The following is a 20,480-nucleotide window of genomic DNA, read 5'->3' as shown; positions in this document are numbered from 1 at the left end:
TAAGTTAAAAATTAGAATGTGATTGATATAATTAAATATTGATAACTTTCACATATTAAGATAAAATAAATAAAACTATTTTACTTAAGTGAAATTATATTTTGAGTTGGTTGATATTACTAATAGAGATAATACTCTACTAATGCATCCAGGTTGCCCACATCATCAATCCGCGATCCGCCCCACTCTCAATCTCAACCGTTGATAAGCTCCCATCCGACAATCCACATTTCTCATCCTTCCATCTCAATACACAATCTCAGCCGTCCACCAAAAATTTCAAAATCCAACCGCCCCAATTCTCCCTCCCTCCCGCCACTTCAAATTTCACACAAACTTCACTATAAATCACCACTGAAATTCCTTTCCCTCTTCATCCCCAAATCCCCAATCTCAAATCTCCATTTCCCTCTCACAAACCCTAGAAATGGCTCGCACCAAGCAGACCGCCCGCAAATCCACCGGCGGCAAGGCGCCGCGCAAGCAGCTGGCCACCAAGGCCGCCAGGAAATCCGCCCCGGCCACCGGCGGAGTGAAGAAGCCCCACCGTTTCCGCCCCGGCACCGTCGCTCTCCGTGAGATCCGCAAGTACCAGAAGTCCACGGAGCTGCTCATCCGCAAGCTCCCGTTCCAGAGGCTCGTGCGTGAGATCGCGCAGGATTTCAAGACGGATCTGAGGTTCCAGAGCTCCGCCGTCGCGGCGCTGCAGGAGGCGGCCGAGGCGTACCTTGTCGGACTCTTTGAGGATACCAATCTGTGCGCTATTCACGCTAAGAGGGTGACGATTATGCCCAAGGATATCCAGTTGGCTAGGAGGATTAGGGGTGAGAGGGCCTAATCATTTTAATCGTGCTGTTGGTGTTAATCAGGGTTAGGTAGTTTGTTTTGATGTTATTGCTGTTGATTTCATCTTTGTTCTGCCGTTTGATCTCGTATAAATATATCAATGTTATTTGAAATCATTGCTATTTCATTTCATTCATAGCTATCCTTGTTATTTCAATCAAAATTCAACACAAGTATGAATCAATCTGAAGATGGATATGATCCTTTGTTCAGTTTGATTTGTTTGATTTGTTATTTTGATTCATTTTAACTTAAAAATCTCATTTATTTTTACGGATACCAAATTCCATTCATATTTAATCCTTGTTAGTTGCAATCCAACATAAGACAAATCTAGAGATTTCATCAATGGCGGAAGTCAGATTAACAAAGATTTAAATTAATGTACATACAACAAATGGCAACCATATAAAGATAGATAAATAGATGAATAATCTGATTTCCATTTGAAAACTGTTACATGATCACTTGTGATGTTTACTTCTCTTTTCCTTTCTCTTCTTTTTCTTCTTGTCTTTCGACGCCTCCTTCGATTTGTGTTTCCTCGAATGGCGTTTGCTCGAGGCTTTCTTGTTCTTGTGTGGATGTGGCTCATCATCCGAAGACAATTCACTGGATTTCAGGGAATAAGGCTTCTCTGGGCCAAGTGCGACTCTTGCTTTGTATGGAATCGTCTCATTATCGCTATCGAACTTGTTTTTAGAATCTGGGCTAAGGGGGAGGTAAGGGCCGGTTTCATCCATCCTCGACCCAACTGAACCCCTGCCTCGCTTGATTCTATAGGTCGAAACATGATGCAATCAGTACGGCTGATGATTACCATCTACTCATGAAAGCTGCTAAAACGACGAAATTGTATTCAGAATATAACGTGAATGAGCAAACGAACCTGGAGTGTAAAAATTGGTCAATTTCAGCATCCTTAAGACCTTCATCCTCCAATGGATCCAAACGGTCTCTTTTCTTTGAAGAGCGAGAAGAATTTGCACTGTTATCCACTTCATCGCTGGCTCTACTTGTACAAGTGCGAGACTCACGAATGTCCTTGTGACCCCTTCCACTATTGCTCTCACTTCTGATTCCTCTAAGCTTGTTGTCCAGTTCGAGCTGCTTATCTCTTAGTCGCCACATCTCATTAACTTCAACTACACGATTAGCTGCAGCACCAAATATCGAACGGGAGTTAGGATATTATTGAGATACATGAGATAAAAGAACTGGCTAAAAATGACAACTATGTTTCGGTGAAGATTCCCATACTTTCAAAAAAAGCTACTTGCAGTCTCAATACATCAACAGTAGCACAACTCAGGTTTTTCCCCACAACAACCAGAAAAAGAAGAAAGAGAAAAGGAGAAAGTTCAATTAACTGTCCTGCAACTAACATCAGGAGATGAAACAAACTTCTTAAGCATGAAAAAGTGATTTTGAATTCTTTAGTTGAATGGCCAATAAACAGGATTTATCGTCTCCATTAGTATGTTATATTTGCTGAATCAGTACTCAGATCTTGATTCAGAGTAAAATATAAAGCAGAAAATAATTTCTGAATGCATCTAAATAAATATTGTCTGTCTAGCTTCAATTCAGTAAATAATCTTAAAAAAGATTTAGGACTTGTGCTTCATAGTTATCTCACACAAAACAAGAAAAAGATTTATTTTTAAAAGACAACAACACCCAACTTTCCAGCTTAGCTAAAAAAAAGCTATTGTTCAGTAGCATCGTGAATTGTGGTTATCACAGTTCAGTACCTATATAAGCACAAACCTAAAGAACAACAACCACTATAGACAGTAAGAAAGAGAAGCCCCCACACATATAATTTATAGCCCATCCCAACACCAAACAAGAAAATAGGCAGCAAAACTCACCTTGTTGTACTCCACGAACAGTTGCAGTCAAGAAACGAGAATTTGGCCTGCACCTAACTGTGGGCTCACGAAGATAAGCAAGTGCACCTTCCTTCTGAGCCTCACGGCGCAATTCTGCAGCCTGCTTTAAGAGAATGGCAGCTATTCTGTTTTCCGTCTCCAAATCCATATTGAACCTCAACAAGGATGTTCACTAAGGCAGCTAAAGAGGATATTCCTGCATATAGCACAAGCAGATTTTGAGCATTCTCACTTATCAAAGATGGCAGGTGAATACAAAATCTACATGCCCAAGACGTGCACTTCACAGATGGGTGCACTTTGACTAGGTAAAAGAAAATAAAGAGATGCCCATAATTCAAACTGATGCATCTACAAAAATTCCTCTCCATATCTGGAGACAATCTCAATCTTGCAAACCTTAGATGTTGCAACTACAAATCAACCATGACCAGGCAGCAGGCAGAATCAAGAAAATGACTTAAAAAAAAAACTTCTTTACAGTTGAAACTTCAAAGGAGATTTGATGGTGTAAGGTATAAAAACTGTATTCACAATATCTTGCCAACTACTTTCAGCTGAAAGAACAGATTTTTAAGTCTAATTCATATCAGAGATTGAGAAATACATTATCTCTTCCTCTCTATAGACAATTTATCTCTGTATCTCAGATGATAGAAGCTGCAAACTGAAATCGGTGGTGATAATGCACTATATTTAATGGAGTATATTAAAACAAAGTATTCTTCCCCAATTTTTCTGCCCATAACATCTAATCCACAACTCCCCTTTATTCTAACTTCAGCAAAAAAGCTCTCAATGAATTTCAATTTTTCATCCTAAAATAAGTAACTTTTCATCCACCCAAATAACTTAATTTTCATTAAACCCAGAGTTTCCTCTGCCCCAGAAACGAATTCAACAATTTTAAATAGATGTTGTTTTCAATTTTTACAAGCAAAGTTTGAAACAATTTGAGTTCTGTAAATTCAATCTCTCCCTCTGTATCCAATTACAAATATCGATCGCGAGATTCGGAGTGTATTAGGTTACCCAATTACAAATCTCTGTAGTCAAGGGTACCATCATTCATTCATGTCCCGAATTTGCAGATGAGGAAAATAAAAAGAAGAAGAGAAACACCGGCATCTTTATGGATCAAAATAACAGAGAGTGGAGGAGAATTACCTTGATGGAGAAGTAGAAGCTGGACGAAAAACCTCGCGACGAAGAAAAGGGCTGAGCTTCGAGAAATCTAGAGAGGAAAGAGTACTAGCACGATTCTAGGGTTCTTTTTCTCTTTCGATAATTAGCGTTTGTATAATGTACTTTTATTTGTTGAATTTGATTAAATTAATCTAATATGGAAAGCTCATTTTGAAATAATTTCCTTATCTGTGTTATTTTTATAGTTAAAAGGTTTGGAGCTTTCGTTATTTATTTATTAAAATAAATAAATTCTCAAACACATGGAAATATAGCAACCCCTCCATTTCATAGTACTAGTATTACCACCCGTGCTATGCAAGGGCCAAATAATTTTCAAAAAATAAGAAAATATATTTAAAACAAATTAAATCAAAATAAAAAATTATATATAAAAAAAAAATTATTGCAAATCAAGAATAGAAACTATTTAAATTTTATATTCATAAGATTATGAAGATTTAAAAATCATACATTTACTTATATATCTATAAGTCTGTCAAACCACTGTAGCGAAAGAACATGTGGAAAAAAAATAGAAATAAAACAGGATATACATTAAAAAGACTGAGAAATACTAAATGCCAAAGTAAACAAAACACAACATAGAATTCAAACATCTTCTCGATAAAATCATTACAAACATCTCTCTAACGCCAATAATTCATACATTTTGAAAGACTTCTTTGTAAACAACATTAAGAGTAGAATCACTTCTACTATCATTCTCATCCCCACACACTAAAATCTTCAAACCTTCACGACTTGTGACTCTAGATATAGCAACATAAAGTTGTCCATGACTAAAGACCGGTTTTTTCAAAAATAATCCAACATGAGACAGAGATTGGCCTTGACTTTTGTTAATGGTCATTGCATATGATACAGCCAAAGGAAATTGGCGTCGTTGGAATCTGAAAGGTAGCCTTGGATCAACGGTATCAATGACATTCGCGGAATCAAAACTCTATGACCAATATTATGCCCCCCCAAGACACGGGCCTCCAAAACATAATCACCTAACCGGGTGATTATCAATCTGGTGCCATTACACAAACCATTAGAATGATCTATGTTTCTTAACAACATTACAGGAGTTCCAACTTTCAACATCAATTCATGATTAGGGGTACCTGAACACTTCAAATTATTCAAAAATTCAACTGAATGTATCTCAGCTAAACCATTCGATGTGGAATCTGAATTTGAAATGCTATCAGAGCTCAAATATACCCGACCTTGAGACTGATCCATCGAAATCATGAACTGGTTAACCTCATCAACAACATCAAGCGTGGGAGCAAGTATAGCACGATCATGCAAACAATTGCTCAACTCTTCAGGATCCATATAAGAAGGATATATGTTCTCAACAATGGTTTTAAGAGGATCTCCAGTATTAGACAGTAAAATGTCAGAGGGAAGATCAATTACGACTTCACCATCATTCGGACCACCAACAACTCCATCACCTATAGAAGCAACCTAAGATGAAAACTCCTCCAACTTAGAAGCTTCAAAAGAAGATTCAACACTCAACAGTCTCATGTTTCTGGTCAACCTCAACACTGTACAATTACTCCAAAGATATGAAGAGTTAATGGTGGCATTCACAACATTCTGTCGACTCCCTTTAGGAACAACAGGTAATATTTGTCTAAAATCACCACCAAAAACTATAGTTTTTCCACCGAACGGTTTGTCCATACTGGACTCACTAAACACACGAAGAATATCTCTAAAAGTCCTATCAACGGCTTCTATGCAATGTTTATGAATCATCGGAGCTTCATCCCATATGATAAGTTTCGACCTTATGATAAGCTCGGCAAGATCCGTACCTTGTTTTATATTGCACATAGAATCTTCATTAACATTGATAGGAATCTTAAAGCGTGAGTGGACGGTTCTACCTCCAGGTAACAATAAAGAGGCTATGCCACTGGACGCCACATTTAACACAATACCTCCCTTCGAACGAATCCCTGCTGACAAAGACCTCCAGATAAATGTTTTTCCAGTCCCTCCATAACCATAAACAAAAAACATTCTTCCTTCAGTCGAATTCACAGACGACATTATCGTATCATGAACATGAAGTTGCTCATCCGTGAACTTTGAAAGAAATTCCAAGTGTTCTCTTCCTAAAGCTTCACGATCATAACACAACTCATCGCTGATCAATGTATTTTGAGATGTTTCAAAATACTGCGATTCTGGATACGGCATACCATGGTAATCACGCAAACTTTTACCAACATTCATTAACAATTTCTCAATATCCGCCAACACAAAATTCTGAATTTCATCATCACTCAGCACCAAACCTGGAGTAATGAAAATATGTATGTAATTAGGCCGACATAAAAAATATTTAATAAATACAACAAAAATATTCAGTTAAAAATTACCTGGTTGATTCCTTAATATTCTTTGGATATAAACAACATCATCGGATAAATGTTTCCAACACTTTTGCCATACAACATCCGGTCGAGAAACAGATTCCGATGACAACAGACTTACAAACAACAATCTTAGTGAATGGGCAGATGACCAAAAAGAAGCCTCAACAATTCCATCAATATACTCCTTATCATCATCCAACAATCCTAAAGCGAAGCATGCATCTCTAAATGTATCATATTGAACACCATTAACAAATCTAAGATCCTCATAGCATGTAGCTCCCTTAACGACATTCAACAAACATCTCAAGTAATACATATCACCAGAACCAGGAGCAACATAAAACAACCTCCCAATCGAATAACGTTGTTTTCTAGGTTGCCAATGATCTTTCTTCCACACAAACTTGGTCGGAAATTCGCCATATGTCAAATTTCTCCCTTCAGAATATATCTTATTTGCCTCCATCCAACCTAAGAACTTACTCTCATGAATTGTCCTACGATTCAGGACATTATCCAACGAATCGGCTTCATCAAAAATGATATGTTGTTCATTAGGAAGATGAAAACTCAACCGTTCAACTGAAGGATCCTTGTATTGAATCTCAAACCCAAAAATTCTCCAAGCAGCTTCACAAGATGATACATATCTACAATCATAATACAAACTTACTTCATCCAGATTTTTTTCAACACCATCAACTCCAGATTGGAAAAAAGATGTTGTCACCCTATCATAACCCTTATGTACATATTTGAACAAATACTTGATTGACCGGGACTGATTGCACCACTCAACATTAATATGACCACCATATTTCATAAGGAGAAAACGATTGTGAGGAACAACATATCTGTTATCCAAAGAAACACCATCCTTCAACACAACCAGACCATTATCTCTACGCCTATAAATGGGATAACCATCGTCATCAAAGATTGTATCAGCAACAAATTTCTTGGGATAATACTTAGTGCAACGTCCATCACGCATGCAAGGGGATGATTTTCGAACAACACCACACGGACCATGCATCATAAGTTCTTTGACGCACTCATAATAATAAGGATCAATCAATGGATCAGGAATTTCAGCAGATATAATTTCATCAATGCGTCGAGGATGAGGTTGTTTATCCTCATTGCTTAAAAATAATAAAATATGTGCATGGGGCAATCCACGTTTCTGAAACTCAATGGTGTAAATAACTGCATCACAATACATAAAAAGAATATGGTTTAATTATAAAATAAAGTACTTAAATTCATGTTTAAAAAAACTTTAAAAAAATGCAAATGAACCTGCTTTAACGGCTCCAAATATTTTTTTACTCTTAACATCCCTTATGAAACCATCCAACTTCACTTTAAACATTCTACTAACGATATCAGGACGGTCATCTGATTTTAGACCCCTAGGCCCAACAAACCTCCCAATCTCAGGCCACTTAGGATTGCACGTAAATGTTATAAAAAGATTTGGATATCCAATCCATCTACATATAGCCATCGCATCTTGGTAATTCTGAATCATATACCGGGCACCACCAACAAAACTGGAAGGCAAGATAACTCGTTTCCCATGTCTGGAACTATCAGTTTCACCACGTAGAACGGCCTCCTCCAACCCGCTATAAATTTCAGCACGCAATTTCTTTTGTTGGGTTCGAACAAACGTCAATCGTCCAGATTCAATCATAGTGTATGCGTCCACAATAAATTGTTGAAACAATCGCTTTGCATACAAAATAATAGAACACTCAGCAACTCTATCATGCATGCGATACGAAAAAAACTCTTTAGGGCTAACTCTCTTTCTATTGGTCGATGAGGAAGTAGCAGAATCAGAAAAACCTATGAATTCTGTATAACCATCCTCCCCATAAGGGAACAACAACGGATATTGCAATGCAAGATAAGAAGGATGAAGTTCACTAATGCGCTGTAGATTCCCTGACTGTTTTTCAACAATAATGTCTCTATCACCCAATGCGTGGTCAAAATCCCCAACCACAAGCATGGCTACCTCAGAAACAGAAGGTAGGTTATAAGTCCTTCCATCCCTACCTCTTTTACCAAGCAACCTCAATTTCACATTTGATGGATTTTGTTGATTGATCATTTCTTTAGCCAAACGGAATGACTTTACCAGCACATTATACTCATCCAACATAAATTGTAAGTCACATACAATCTCAGAGTGAAGATCATTAACAATATTTCTCTCCCTGCAAAGATAATAACTACATTAAAATTAAATATAAAAAATTCAACTAAATTTTAACACTGAAATCATATAAATATAAATACATACCTCACAGACTTCATTCTATGATTGATCTCATTATCCGTGTCATAAATATACAATTGAGCAAACTTGGGAGGTGCACCATGCAGTGGTAGCAAACTACCAATTAAGTGGTAATTTTGACCATATAAACGAAAAACAGGAGGAGAACGACCGGTGTTCAAACTATTATCAATTTTACCTCCCAAAGAAGTAAAACAAAACATAGAATTATATGAACGAATATTTTTCAAGAAGTGAACACTTTTGGCATCGTTAGAGAACATCAAACGCAATAAAACTTCGGGAGGAGTTATCATCAAAGGAAGCTCAATATTCCCATTCATACAACAAAGGGAATATCTCGGACTCTTGGGTTTATTCGGTTTGCCAAGACGTTCCTCATACCAAAACAACGCACCACAATACGAACAGGAGAACAAAGCATCACCAATATCCCAATAATCTACAAATAAAAAATTAAATATCATTAAATTTGTACTTCTATTAACATATTTACAAATGAAAATAGAAAACAAAAACTAAAAAACGTTAGGAGCAATGAAATGGTTCAATATAATAATTTTAATTTTCAATTATTATAATAATATTAACAAAGATAAACAATAAAAATAGTTATCAAATGTAGTATACTCATATGCATTACATTTACATAAATCAAAAAATAATAAAATTAAATCCCAATAGAAATAAAAAAATACCTCCACATTGATACAATGAAGACGAAACAATAGTGCTCTCTTCCGTAAGATCATCACGAACAACATCACTTATAATAATAGGACTTTCAACGGATCCACCAACATAAACTTCAAAAAAATAATAATATTAGTACATTTGAGTTAAACAAAAAATAATTCAAGGAATACTTCTATAAACCAAATTATAGAAAATTATGAGCCCAAACTTATTAACTATAAAAATTTAATAGTATAGTTCAAATAATGAGCCCAAATATATTACATTAGATTAGTACGAAATTAATTCAATGAATTAGACTATAACTAATTAAATTAATATACTTGTGATTAAAACCATAATCTATACAACCATATAAAAGCTATTCTCTCCCAACACACAACCACCAAATTGCCGTAGCTGACGACACAAAACCAACGCTCTCTTCTTTTCTTTTTCTTTTTTAATTTATCTTACATTAAATATCTATTCCCCCTCACACTTTCTCTCCCACATTAAATTTGATCAATTTATTAATATAACCATAAACTCTAATTTTCAAATTTGACATTAGTTAATGTTTTTTATGTAAGCTAAATTATAGTAATACCAACTATATACATTGCATAATATATTTTTTTCTGCATTAGACATGTTGTAAAGATATATAATTAATAAAACATGCATAAAACCTCCAAAAAACTAAAAGAATAAAATAACTAATTATAAATCAAAACACTGAATATTATTGTTATTTTGATTGATTGATATGTCAAAAAAAAAAAGGAAAATGGAAAATATAATGGAAAGGGTGTTGTGAATTCCTCCGTAGCATAGGATTCTTCCCCAAAATATTATACACATATTACTTCCCAAAATAATCGATACACATACTACACCTATACTAATCCGTAGCATAGGATTCTTCCCCAAAAATATTATACACATGTGATGAGAGAGAAGTGAATGCAAACAATTAGGCATTATTTTTATCTAGTAATGGACTAAAAAACGCCTCATCTACCAAAAGCCCACAAAATAAATGCTCATTAATATGAGCAAACCCTAATGGACTAAAATCGCCACATCTACCAAAAGCCCACAAAATAAATGCTCATTAATATGAGCAAACCCTAAATTTATCTTCATTTATAATATCGATTCATATTTTCTCCAGTGCTCAAATCAAACGGATTCTCTCTCTTTTTTTAATATAGGTCTTGTTGCAATATTCACATTCACTCTATATGAAATGCATCCTTTTTTTATTTTTGTTAGATTTATTTTAAAATAGTATTCAAAGATTAACCCAGATTGCTTATTTTTAAGAACAATCGAGTTGAAGCTTTTCTATAGTTTTCGATTTTTTTGATCAGAAATGGTGGAAGTGGCTATTTCCTACACCTCAATGGGTAGGATTCCACAAAAATGCTCCTGATCTGTGAAGAAAAGGTCATCCTACACTAATCTCGGTTCTAGATCTACCTTATAACCATAGATCTATGACAACTGCGATTGTTAGCTTGACTGTAGCGCATCACATTTAGATCTATATTGAACTTGTAAGTGTTTGTTATAATTTTGAATTTTTTCTAGAAATGATGGAATTGCCAATTTCCTGCCCCTCAATGGTTAGGATCTAACATTCATACTCCAGATCTATAATTTTTACCTTTTTGTACTTTACTCTACATTAATCTCGGCTGTAGATCTATCATTTAAGCATAAATCTACAACTATTGTTAGAGCTTCCTTGATTATGCGATGGAAGTTCGGTCGTATTCTAGCTGTGATTTATATGGGCATGTAAAGTATGCTCATTCCGCTTGGAATTTTTGCGAAATACTACGATTTTTTTTTGAATATCCAGTCGCATTCTAAATTTTTTCTAAGATTTTGCACATATGGATGTTGACCTCAATCTAATCTATGTCTCTTTAGGATTGAAACAACGCCAAGAAGATGATCTGGAGACTAATTTGCCGTGCATACAAGCTATTGTATCAATAAGTTAAGTTTCTTATTCCTTCTACTCATTAGTATTTACTCTCTATTAGGGAACTATTTCATTAACATTTAGGTATTGACATCAAACTACATATATGCAGCTTAAAGAGAAACCACCAGATAAGAAAACGATCAGTATCGATTTTCTTCCAAATTCAGGCTAATATGCTGCAATAGGTATGTCCTAAACTTCTTCCTAACTGCATAATTTTCATTTTACAAAGCTTAAAACATATATTGAAAATACCTGTCTTGTTTTGTGTCTGGGCTTCAATAGATGAAGTAAGCTTTGTAGATTTTGTAAGCCTTTTCATAGTTGCAGAGTGTGGCATATAATGTCTTCTTCCTCAATCTTTGATTTCTGTTAACAACAAACATGCGCATACTTAGTAATGGTATTATTATTACGAAATAAAGGAGTAGCAGAATATCTAAATGATTAACTGAGGGTTGAGTCTTCTGTGTGATTTTAAAAATTTTCTTCTGAGAGTATTTATGGTTGTCCACTGATAAATAAATATTTTAAATTTTAATTGTGATCACCTATGTAATTCTTAGTTGATATAGGTATTAGTTAGGGTTTATCACAGATCACGGTTAACAATGCAACTGTATTAAAAGTGACCAATAACCATTGGTCAATGAATGCTTCTTTAGTGTAATATAGAGTTAACTCAATTTTAAACAATTTTTCTAACTTATTAGATAACTAATGGTCAAAATATCTGCATATATCACCTTTTATTAGGTGAATATAGAGTACACTTAAATTTTAGTAATTAGTCTATATGTACGCTTGTAAGTTTAAGAATTAAGATTATTTGTTAATTGTTTATATTATTTCTTTTTATGTTGGATTGTTTTACTTTCAAACTTTTTTTCTATTATAATATGTAACTCAATTTAGTTAATACTCTCTTCTTTAAAATGACCCGTTCATTTAGAATAAGAATCCTCAAAGGTCTATTTATGTTCTGAAACAAATTAAACTCATGTTTAAAATATTTATTTTTTTATTCCACTACATGTTATTTTTAACTGATTGAATTTTCTGTTATCTTATATGTTGCATTAGTTCAACTTTTGGATGTAACATTGCACCTTAGTGTATTAGTAAATAAATTTCTACACCTTAGTGTATTAGTATATAAACTAAACATGTTATTTATTACTGATTGAATTATCTGTTATCATATGTGTTGCTTTAGTTCCACTTTTGGATGCGTATTAGTAAATAAATTACTACACCTTAGTGTATTAATAAATAAATTAAATTCATTTATTATTGATTGAGTTGTTTTTTCTCTTATGTACTGCATTGTTTCAAGTTTTGGATGTTTCACAATACCTAAGTGTATTAATTAATTAACTACTTAACATAATATTTATTCTATTGTTTATTTGTTCCCTTAAATTCTGCTTTTATAAAATTATTATATTTATAGATCGATATATAAAAATAGTTTTTAATTATATTTAGCAATTGAAACTAAAATACTAATAGACATTACTTATATTCCACATACTAAAAGAGCATACTAAAACAGCAGCAGGAACATCCTAATACATAACAGGCCAATCTTAATTGCATTCACTACATCTAAGTGATGGTATTACTAATACCCTCTATTTACAGTCTAATGCTTTTAATAAAACATCAGATCCAAAAAACAAAAGGATTGGCCTTTCCTTGATTTTAAACCCTAAGCATCTATCTTCAACCCTCCTGCTCATCATTACTCTTAAGCTTTTTTTCCTGCACGCAATTATCAAAATCTTCCTCCAAGTTTCTTTTGAGTGATGCTTTCATAATCCATTCTTCACCTTTTGCACATGTTTTAGTTGATGCAATTGGTTTATGCATGCCATCATCTCCCATCTGCCAATACAACAGCCAAAAATTATGTTAGCCCTTTGAAATATTTATTATATAAATTTTTTGTATTTGAGAATATATACCTCATTAAGAATGTCTGATCCAAAGAGAAGGTCACTGAAACTTAAGCTTGATTCTCCTACTTCAGTATTGTTTGAGTTAAGAGATGCTGGCACATATTTCTCTATTACATGTGGTATAGTGCATATTTTGATAACACTAAAAGGGTAATTCACTCTGTATTCCATGTCATTACGCAGGATTATTTTGAATAGAAAAGTTTTTCCAAGGATTTTCTCTTCAATTTCTGATGGTATGAAGTCCTCTTTTCCTATCTGAAAATAAAATTATATTATTCAATAAATAATATTGGTTTACAAACCTAAAATATTGTTATATAATACTTATATATATACCTCATTATCTGCTAGTACAACTTCTCCAACTTTTTTTCCCATCATTTGGCGACTCTCTCTGTCCCATATCAATAGTGATGCATTGTAGGTTGGATCTACTACATTAACAACAAACCTATATCTGTAATAAACAATTTTATTAGTAGTTCTTTTTTGAAATACAAATATGAAACAAATAAACTGCTTTAAAAGAAAGAGTACCTTTCAATTGCTTCATGATAGTGTTTTGTGCATTTGGTGCAGTAGTATTGTTCTCCTTTTTTATCAACTTTTTTGCCACATATTTTGCATGACAAATAGAACCATTTCCCATAGTGAGGAAGCATTGTCTCTATCTTTCCACAAATCCAGTAGTTTCCTTCCTGTGTCCATGCATCAACAAACTTAATTACATAATAATTTTTTTCATTTACTATGCAATTAGAAGATTGCAAATGTGTAAGTTATATTGCAAAGAACCTCTAAGCAGAGTACATCCTCAAGGCTTGTTATTTTTAGATCCTCATATTCATCAAGAGCCTTTTTGATAATTTTTCCAACATTCTGTTTTGTAAGACTAATCCTTGTATCTCCAGAAATCCTGTGTAATATGGTTATTAGAATAGATTTTGTAACTTGTGTCTATAAAATGTTTTTCTAATAAGTGTTGTTTACCATTTGCGTAGATCATGTACTTCTTTGCAGTCAAAGTTTAGTAGCACATTAGAGACATTAAAATATGTTCCAACCCTGTTTTCACCTGCATTTATCATACAAATATTAGAATACAAAATATATAGTTTCTGTGATATATAAAAAATGCTATATGTTACTGTACTCAAATCATTACCTTTAAACATGTTGACTTTGCAGAATCTCACAATTATGATTGGAATGGTTTCAATTTTAAAAGTCTCCATTTGATGTAAATAAGAGTCTACATGTTCTCCCCACAATGTGCAATAAATTTTCTTGTGCCTAGTCATAGAAAATATAATATGTTACTTAGTATGTGTTTAAAACATATATCAAAGCAAAGATGTCTTACTTATCCATAATCTGCAACTCTAGGAGTTTAGAGTTTCCTTGTGTCACCACATTTCCAGTATCCACCACAACACCCATTATATCTGTGTCAATAAATAAATTGTATTTGTATATAATTTGTATAAAGCTTTAACAAAAACCACAAAAGATTAAAGGAATTATACCAAATAGTGGCTCCTTGTCAATTCTTTTTATCTCTGCCACTTCTTTGAAATTTTTGAACTGAAAGACATGTTCTGGAAATTTCTGGTCTTCCACTTCAAGAACTTCAGTTTTTGGGTTCATAAATAGGCGGTGTTCGTTTGTAGTGACTCTGTTTGTTACACGGTTTCTATTCACAAAGAAATTGCGAATACATAGCACTTTGTTTTCTTTGATTTGGTCTTTGAATTTATGCATTATATCACGTGGGAAACTTGCATGAATCTGAGTCCCTTGCAATAAAAATATGTAAAAATTAGAATATCTTATTACTGATAATGAAGCTGTAAATCTGTAAATTTCGATGCATACCTCCTTATCTTCAAGAACACAATCAAGGGAGCTTATATTTGCCTTGTTGCTTCCTGCAGAAACTTCATATGCTCTAACACATCTAGTTTTGATTACCCACTTTGAAGTGTGTGGTTGAAGATCTTTGAGCAAAGTAAACAGAGGCATTGTTGGTCCTTGTCTTTTGTTCTATATATAGAGGAGTGTGTGTGCTTTGGCTCATTTTTTGAAATTTGAATTTGAATCTGGTTTTACATATATCCTTTGGATAATTGGATTAAAATTAGTTTTTCAATAGAATCATGTGTAATAAGCACTGTTTATTGTTGAGCTCATAGTTTAACCTCAGATTTAGTGATGTTTTTAGTTTTGTTGCAACTTTTGCTCTTATTATTTATCATGTAAAACTTAGTGTTGTACTACATACAATTAGTATGTACTTGTGAAATTGTTAAGGTGTATACCTGTTAACTTCTTTCTTGAGATTTATTTTTAAATATATCATTGTTTTAGTTAATTATAATAAGGTCTGTATAATGTTTCTTATTACTCGTACCTCATGTTTGTTTTTGACTAATTAATATATCTATTGGATCTTATTACTTTGGTCTTATTACTCCCTGCCTCTTGTTTGTTTTTGTGCAGGAATTCAGTGGATTGAATTGTTAAAGACTAAGCCAAAGATATCTTATTTTAGATTATAGATGTATAAGGGAATATGAAATGTACCACTTACTTTACACAGAATCTGACAGCTTAACTTCTGTCATTCATATTGCACCAATTTACACAGTTTGTCATTCATATACCACTTTACACAGTTCAGGTCTTTTATCTATTGTCTAAGAAGTAATTTTAATAGCTGTTTCACTTGGACTTATTTATATATCTATTGGATCTTAAATGTTTGTTCCTTTACATCATTCTTTAAAGCTGTTTTTATCATTTGAAATTGCTTTCTTGTATTAAAACAATGGAAACATGGAATAAAGATAATTATATAATATGAGAAAATTTTATATGATATGATCAGTACACATTTTATTAAAGTTGGAGGGAAAAGTGGGCCAGCCAAAACTGTGGCTTTATATATGTATAGATTGGTTAGGTAATTTTTTGCCTAGTAGTTCCATAGTATCTTTTTAATAATTAACATATTTCTTCTCATTTATTCTCTCTCCCTCCCAACTAAATGGAGTCGCATTTCTTTTTGGGATATCCCAAATAAGTTGAATCATTTTTTTAGAAAAAAAAACAAAACATCGAATCACTCCTACTTTATTCCACTATCTACTTGCTCTCTTTTTATCTTTCCTACTTTATTTATCTCTCATACTTTTCAACACAATTTTCTTAATCTCCGTGTCCAAAAGTTTCGTGTCCAAAAGTTATGTCTCAAGTCTCAACTTAGTTGAAACGAATGACATATTATTTTACTCTCTTTTACTTTATTCTATTTATTTTTTTATTTCCTAGTACTACTTTATTCTTTATGTACTTAACTCGTTTAGCATAATTCTTTTAAATTATGTGCCGAAAAAAACGCATCCACTGGACGAAGGGACTACTAGTATAACTCAAATTTGCTACACTTATCTAAATATCAAAATAAATGCCCCTATTTAATAATGATTCTTAATTTATTCTATGAACTTTTACATAGTGTAGAAAAGTATTTTACTTACTAAATAAATAATTTTTTTTTTATCAACTAAGCTGCAATTTTATTACCAAAATAACATCTAGACAAACTTTAATCAGTATTCCGATCAAACAAATTTGTAAAAGAAGCATAAAAAAACAGAATTAGTCCATCTGAGTCTAGGGTTTCAATTAAACCTTAAAAAATTGCAAATCATCACAATTGGCGGCTTTGAACTCTGTATAACTCTGCAACACAGCAGCAGCCTCAGCCTCTCATCCTCCACACTCTGAGCTCAAAATGTCGGCGATTCACCAAAATGTTTCCACTTCTCTCTCCGCATCCACCTCCACTTTCCTCGCTCACAACAATCTCAAGTCCCTCAGGCCTTCTCATGTTTCCGTGGCGGGGAGAATGAGTGCAGTTGTCAAATGTGTTGCTACGCCGTCAGCTGAGAAAACTGGTGCCTCATTTCTCTCATTATTCAATCACGTCCTCTCTTTTTTCAATCCTTCTGTTATCAATTATCAATCAAGTTGCAATTTTTTTTAATTTTATCTGGAATTTACGAATTCTGTTTGTTTCCCCCTTAAAAAAATTGTTTTTTTTTTTTTTGGTGTTTAAATCGGAGTAAGGAAGCTTGGTAAGATGAGAGAGCTGAATTTTAAGAACAATTTGGAACTTCTGCTTGAATTAGCAAAAACAATAAGGAGATGTGGCAGCTATGGATGTGTAGTGACGAATGCAACAGATTGATAAGACGAATATTGGAGTTGGGCTTAAAGAGAGAGTTTTGCTCATGAGGATGTGAATGTTATTCTTGAATGTGCTCTGATTGGTTTCTTCCATTATGTAGAGATTGTTTAAGGCATTAATTTTAGTTCAGTATTCTGACTGTTGGTGCTACTTTTGATGAAGCTTACAAGACGAATGTGGCGCGCAATGAAAATCTAGCTAAGCTTCAAGCTGGCTATCTCTTTCCCGAGGTCTGTTTCGGGTCTGTTGTTTCTAATTTTGTTTGATGATTCTTGTTTTATCTAATGCAAGTGTAGTTGATTAGAATCTCATTATGCCTGTGCTATTTAGATAGCAAGACGGAGAAATGCACACATCGCTAAAAATCCAGATGCTAAAGTTATCAGCCTTGGAATTGGTGACACAACTGAGCCAATTCCAGAAGTCATTACTTCTGCCATGTCAAAGGTATTGGTTTTGAGCCTCATGAATAATTCTTTATAGATTTATTGTTTTACGAGGGTAAACTTGATATGTCGATTGGACATCACCATATCATGCGTGTGGGGATTGAAGCTTACTCTTATATGGGTGTGCATGTGGACTCACTCCCCTGAGAAGTAAATTTAAGGCGAGATTGATCTCTTCTTGTATCTTCCCCTTGTGTGTGTTTGCATCAGTAGAAATTATGGTCCTGGTCCCAAAGGCTGTACTTAGTAACTAGTTTAATCAAAATTGTCAGAAAACAATTGGGTTTGGTAGATTGGGACACTATTGTTTCTACATGTTTAGCATAGTATGTAACTATGTTGTGCTCTTATTTCTTATTGAATATTGATGCTCTTCCACATATTATGATGACCATTGTTCTTATTATCAGAGATCAGAAGTGCTGTCGACAGTCTCTGGTTACAGCGGTTATGGTGCCGAACAAGGTGAACAGGTAGTAATCTTCATATCTCTTCTGTTTTATGCTCCTTGTTTTCTTTTGCCCCCTTTCCCCCTCCACCAGTATCCCATTTTTTTCTTTTTCCAATCTGAGTGAGAGGTTTGGTGGCCATAGATATGGAGAAACAAATACACATATTTTTTCTAACTTAATTCTTAACAGAAATTGAGAGCTGCCATTGCTTCAACCTATTACGCTGGCCTTGGCATCGAAGAGAATGATATATTTGTATCTGATGGTGCGAAAAGTGACATATCTCGCCTCCAGGTTAGCCTTTTTCACTTCTATTTTGGGTAAAGGTCTGCAATGTACAAGGGCATTTGTTACTGGATATAGCTTGTTGGTTGCTTAGAGTTTTTATCTGATTCTTGTTTGGCAGGTCCTTTTTGGATCTAATGTGACAATGGCTGTTCAAGACCCATCTTACCCGGTAAATATATTATGCTTTATTTTATTCTTGCTTGCCTCCTTATTGTCTGCTGCTAATGAACTGTTATACGGAGTAACTGTTAGCAGCATGAGGATCTATTGGCTGTCCCACATAGAAAATTTACCTTTTATCGTCTTTGGAATTTTATGAAATATTGCCTCTCTGTAGGCTTATGTGGATTCTAGCGTTATTCTGGGCCAGACTGGGATGTTTCAGAAGGACGTGGAGAAGTATGCCAATATTGAGTACATGAGGTGCACGCCAGAAAATGGGTTTTTTCCTGATTTGTCCACTGTTGGCCGGACAGACATCATCTTCTTTTGTTCTCCAAATAACCCTACCGGTTCTGCTGCATCAAGAGAGCAACTAACCAAGCTTGTACAGTTCGCTAAAGAAAATGGTTCTATAATAGTCTATGATTCTGCTTATGCTATGTACGTCTCAGATGATAGTCCGAGATCCATTTTTGAGATTCCTGGAGCTAAAGAGGTTTGTGCTATATCCAAAATTTCTAATCCAACGAAATTATTATTTGTATGCTTGTGTCTTATATTTATAAGATGTTATTAGATCCATCCTTTCTTTTATTTCTACACTACATACACTGCAATAATGGTACGCTTGTCATAAATTTGTAGTCTCTCACATTTTTCAAGAGAAAGCATGAAAAATGTTTGAAGATGAGAACATGTTCATGAAGATAGAGTTCCCCTTACTAATCTTTTGTTCCTAAGTTGGTCATTCCTATTGGTTGCAGGTTGCGCTTGAAGTTTCTTCTTTCTCCAAGTATGCTGGATTCACCGGAGTTCGTCTTGGCTGGACAGCCATTCCGAAAGAGCTCCAATATTCTGATGGTTTTCCAGTGGCAAAGGACTTCAACCGCATAGTGTGTACCTGTTTCAACGGTGCATCTAACATTGCTCAAGCTGGTGGTCTCGCCTGCGTTTCACCTGAAGGCATCAAGGTCGATTCGTTGTCCAAATCTTTTCTTTTTCTTCCCCATTTTCAATCTTTAGCAATTTCTTCAAGAACATCACATTCAAGAAAGCTTAAAGATGATTAGAAGAAAATGAATGATCCTTGGAATGATGAGCATGACTCTTCTATGTGCAGGCAATGCATGAGGTGGTTGGTTTCTACAAGGAAAACACAGCTATCATCGTTGACACGTTCAATTCGCTCGGGTTTAAGGTTTATGGAGGCAAAAATGCACCATATGTTTGGGTGCACTTTCCCGGCCGAAGCTCGTGGGATGTGTTCAGTGAGATTCTGGAGAAGACCCATGTCGTCACCACCCCCGGAAGTGGCTTCGGGCCTGGTGGCGAAGGTTTCGTCAGGGTCAGCGCTTTCGGGCACAGGGAGAATGTTCTCGAAGCCTGTAGAAGATTCAAGGAGCTGTACAAGTAAAACCCTATCAGCAATGGCTCTAATGCTTGAATTGAATCTTGAATCTTGAATCTACATGCTTTGTTCGTTTTCTCCATCACTAGTAAAAAGCCTGTGTTGTAACAGACTGTTTAACACACTTTTCTTTGAATAAAAAGTATCAACTCCATTTTACAGTGGAAACCATGTTTTCATATA

At 34.4% G+C, this 20,480-nt stretch overlaps 5 protein-coding genes, 1 long non-coding RNA gene and 1 pseudogene across 6 annotated transcripts; 3 read left to right on the top strand and 4 right to left on the bottom strand.

Annotated features, from left to right (window-relative positions):
• The first annotated feature begins 366 nt into the window (after nt 1-366).
• LOC125222451 (histone H3.2) lies at nt 367-959 on the top strand. Its single transcript, XM_048125073.2, has one exon. It carries the CDS (start codon nt 428-430, stop codon nt 836-838), a length of 411 nt encoding a protein of 136 aa, XP_047981030.1. The 5' UTR covers nt 367-427; the 3' UTR covers nt 839-959.
• A 227-nt stretch (nt 960-1,186) lies between these two features.
• Nucleotides 1,187-4,058, bottom strand: LOC125222450 (G patch domain protein). Its single transcript, XM_048125072.2, has 4 exons — nt 3,909-4,058; nt 2,721-2,937; nt 1,736-2,003; nt 1,187-1,623 (listed from the first exon to the last, which is right to left on the bottom strand). The coding sequence occupies exons 2-4, from the start codon at nt 2,887-2,889 to the stop codon at nt 1,311-1,313; spliced, it is 750 nt and encodes a 249-aa protein (XP_047981029.1). The 5' UTR covers nt 2,890-2,937; nt 3,909-4,058; the 3' UTR covers nt 1,187-1,310.
• A 532-nt stretch (nt 4,059-4,590) lies between these two features.
• On the bottom strand, nt 4,591-5,237 carry LOC148933875 (uncharacterized; annotated as a pseudogene).
• Nucleotides 5,238-5,411: 174 nt separating this feature from the next.
• Nucleotides 5,412-7,562, bottom strand: LOC148933874 (uncharacterized). The gene is made up of 2 exons (XM_089061861.1): nt 6,338-7,562; nt 5,412-6,253 (listed from the first exon to the last, which is right to left on the bottom strand). The coding sequence occupies exons 1-2, from the start codon at nt 7,560-7,562 to the stop codon at nt 5,412-5,414; spliced, it is 2,067 nt and encodes a 688-aa protein (XP_088917987.1).
• A 57-nt stretch (nt 7,563-7,619) lies between these two features.
• LOC148933873 (uncharacterized) lies at nt 7,620-8,911 on the bottom strand. Its single transcript, XM_089061859.1, has 2 exons — nt 8,652-8,911; nt 7,620-8,565 (listed from the first exon to the last, which is right to left on the bottom strand). Exons 1-2 carry the CDS (start codon nt 8,909-8,911, stop codon nt 7,620-7,622), a joined length of 1,206 nt encoding a protein of 401 aa, XP_088917985.1.
• A 1,636-nt stretch (nt 8,912-10,547) lies between these two features.
• LOC125185561 (uncharacterized) lies at nt 10,548-15,612 on the top strand. The gene is made up of 4 exons (XR_007170171.2): nt 10,548-10,885; nt 11,265-11,333; nt 11,432-11,507; nt 15,221-15,612. It is a non-coding gene; the product is annotated as an uncharacterized LOC125185561 (long non-coding RNA).
• A 1,379-nt stretch (nt 15,613-16,991) lies between these two features.
• Nucleotides 16,992-20,465, top strand: LOC125221668 (LL-diaminopimelate aminotransferase, chloroplastic-like). The gene is made up of 9 exons (XM_048123861.2): nt 16,992-17,245; nt 17,701-17,768; nt 17,869-17,985; nt 18,398-18,460; nt 18,629-18,733; nt 18,846-18,896; nt 19,065-19,385; nt 19,654-19,860; nt 20,010-20,465. Exons 1-9 carry the CDS (start codon nt 17,083-17,085, stop codon nt 20,301-20,303), a joined length of 1,389 nt encoding a protein of 462 aa, XP_047979818.1. The 5' UTR covers nt 16,992-17,082; the 3' UTR covers nt 20,304-20,465.
• The last annotated feature ends 15 nt before the right edge of the window (nt 20,466-20,480 follow it).

This window comes from Salvia hispanica, chromosome 1 (assembly GCF_029641045.1).
Source record: "Salvia hispanica isolate PSC_SH4W2 chromosome 1, Shi_PSC_v1, whole genome shotgun sequence".
Classification (NCBI taxonomy): domain Eukaryota; kingdom Viridiplantae; phylum Streptophyta; class Magnoliopsida; order Lamiales; family Lamiaceae; genus Salvia; species Salvia hispanica.
This window is presented reverse-complemented; position numbering and strand designations above follow the sequence as displayed.

Bases quoted from the DNA above. Each gene is read 5' to 3' on its own strand.
- LOC125221668 (XM_048123861.2), top strand. From the start codon at position 17,083: ATGTCGGCGATTCACCAAAATGTTTCCACTTCTCTCTCCGCATCCACC. The intron at 17,246-17,700 runs GTGCCTCATTTC...CTTTTGATGAAG, and splicing joins GCCGTCAGCTGAGAAAACTG to CTTACAAGACGAATGTGGCG. The intron at 19,386-19,653 runs GTTTGTGCTATA...TATTGGTTGCAG, and splicing joins AGATTCCTGGAGCTAAAGAG to GTTGCGCTTGAAGTTTCTTC.
- LOC148933874 (XM_089061861.1), bottom strand. From the start codon at position 7,562: ATGTATTGTGATGCAGTTATTTACACCATTGAGTTTCAGAAACGTGGA. The intron at 6,254-6,337 runs GTAATTTTTAAC...TCATTACTCCAG, and splicing joins AATATTAAGGAATCAACCAG to GTTTGGTGCTGAGTGATGAT.
- LOC125222451 (XM_048125073.2), top strand. From the start codon at position 428: ATGGCTCGCACCAAGCAGACCGCCCGCAAATCCACCGGCGGCAAGGCG.
- LOC148933873 (XM_089061859.1), bottom strand. From the start codon at position 8,911: ATGTTCTCTAACGATGCCAAAAGTGTTCACTTCTTGAAAAATATTCGT. The intron at 8,566-8,651 runs GTATGTATTTAT...TTATCTTTGCAG, and splicing joins CATAGAATGAAGTCTGTGAG to GGAGAGAAATATTGTTAATG.
- LOC125222450 (XM_048125072.2), bottom strand. From the start codon at position 2,889: ATGGATTTGGAGACGGAAAACAGAATAGCTGCCATTCTCTTAAAGCAG. The intron at 2,004-2,720 runs GTGAGTTTTGCT...TTGGTGCTGCAG, and splicing joins TGTTCGTGGAGTACAACAAG to CTAATCGTGTAGTTGAAGTT. The intron at 1,624-1,735 runs GTTCGTTTGCTC...TTCGACCTATAG, and splicing joins GACCAATTTTTACACTCCAG to AATCAAGCGAGGCAGGGGTT.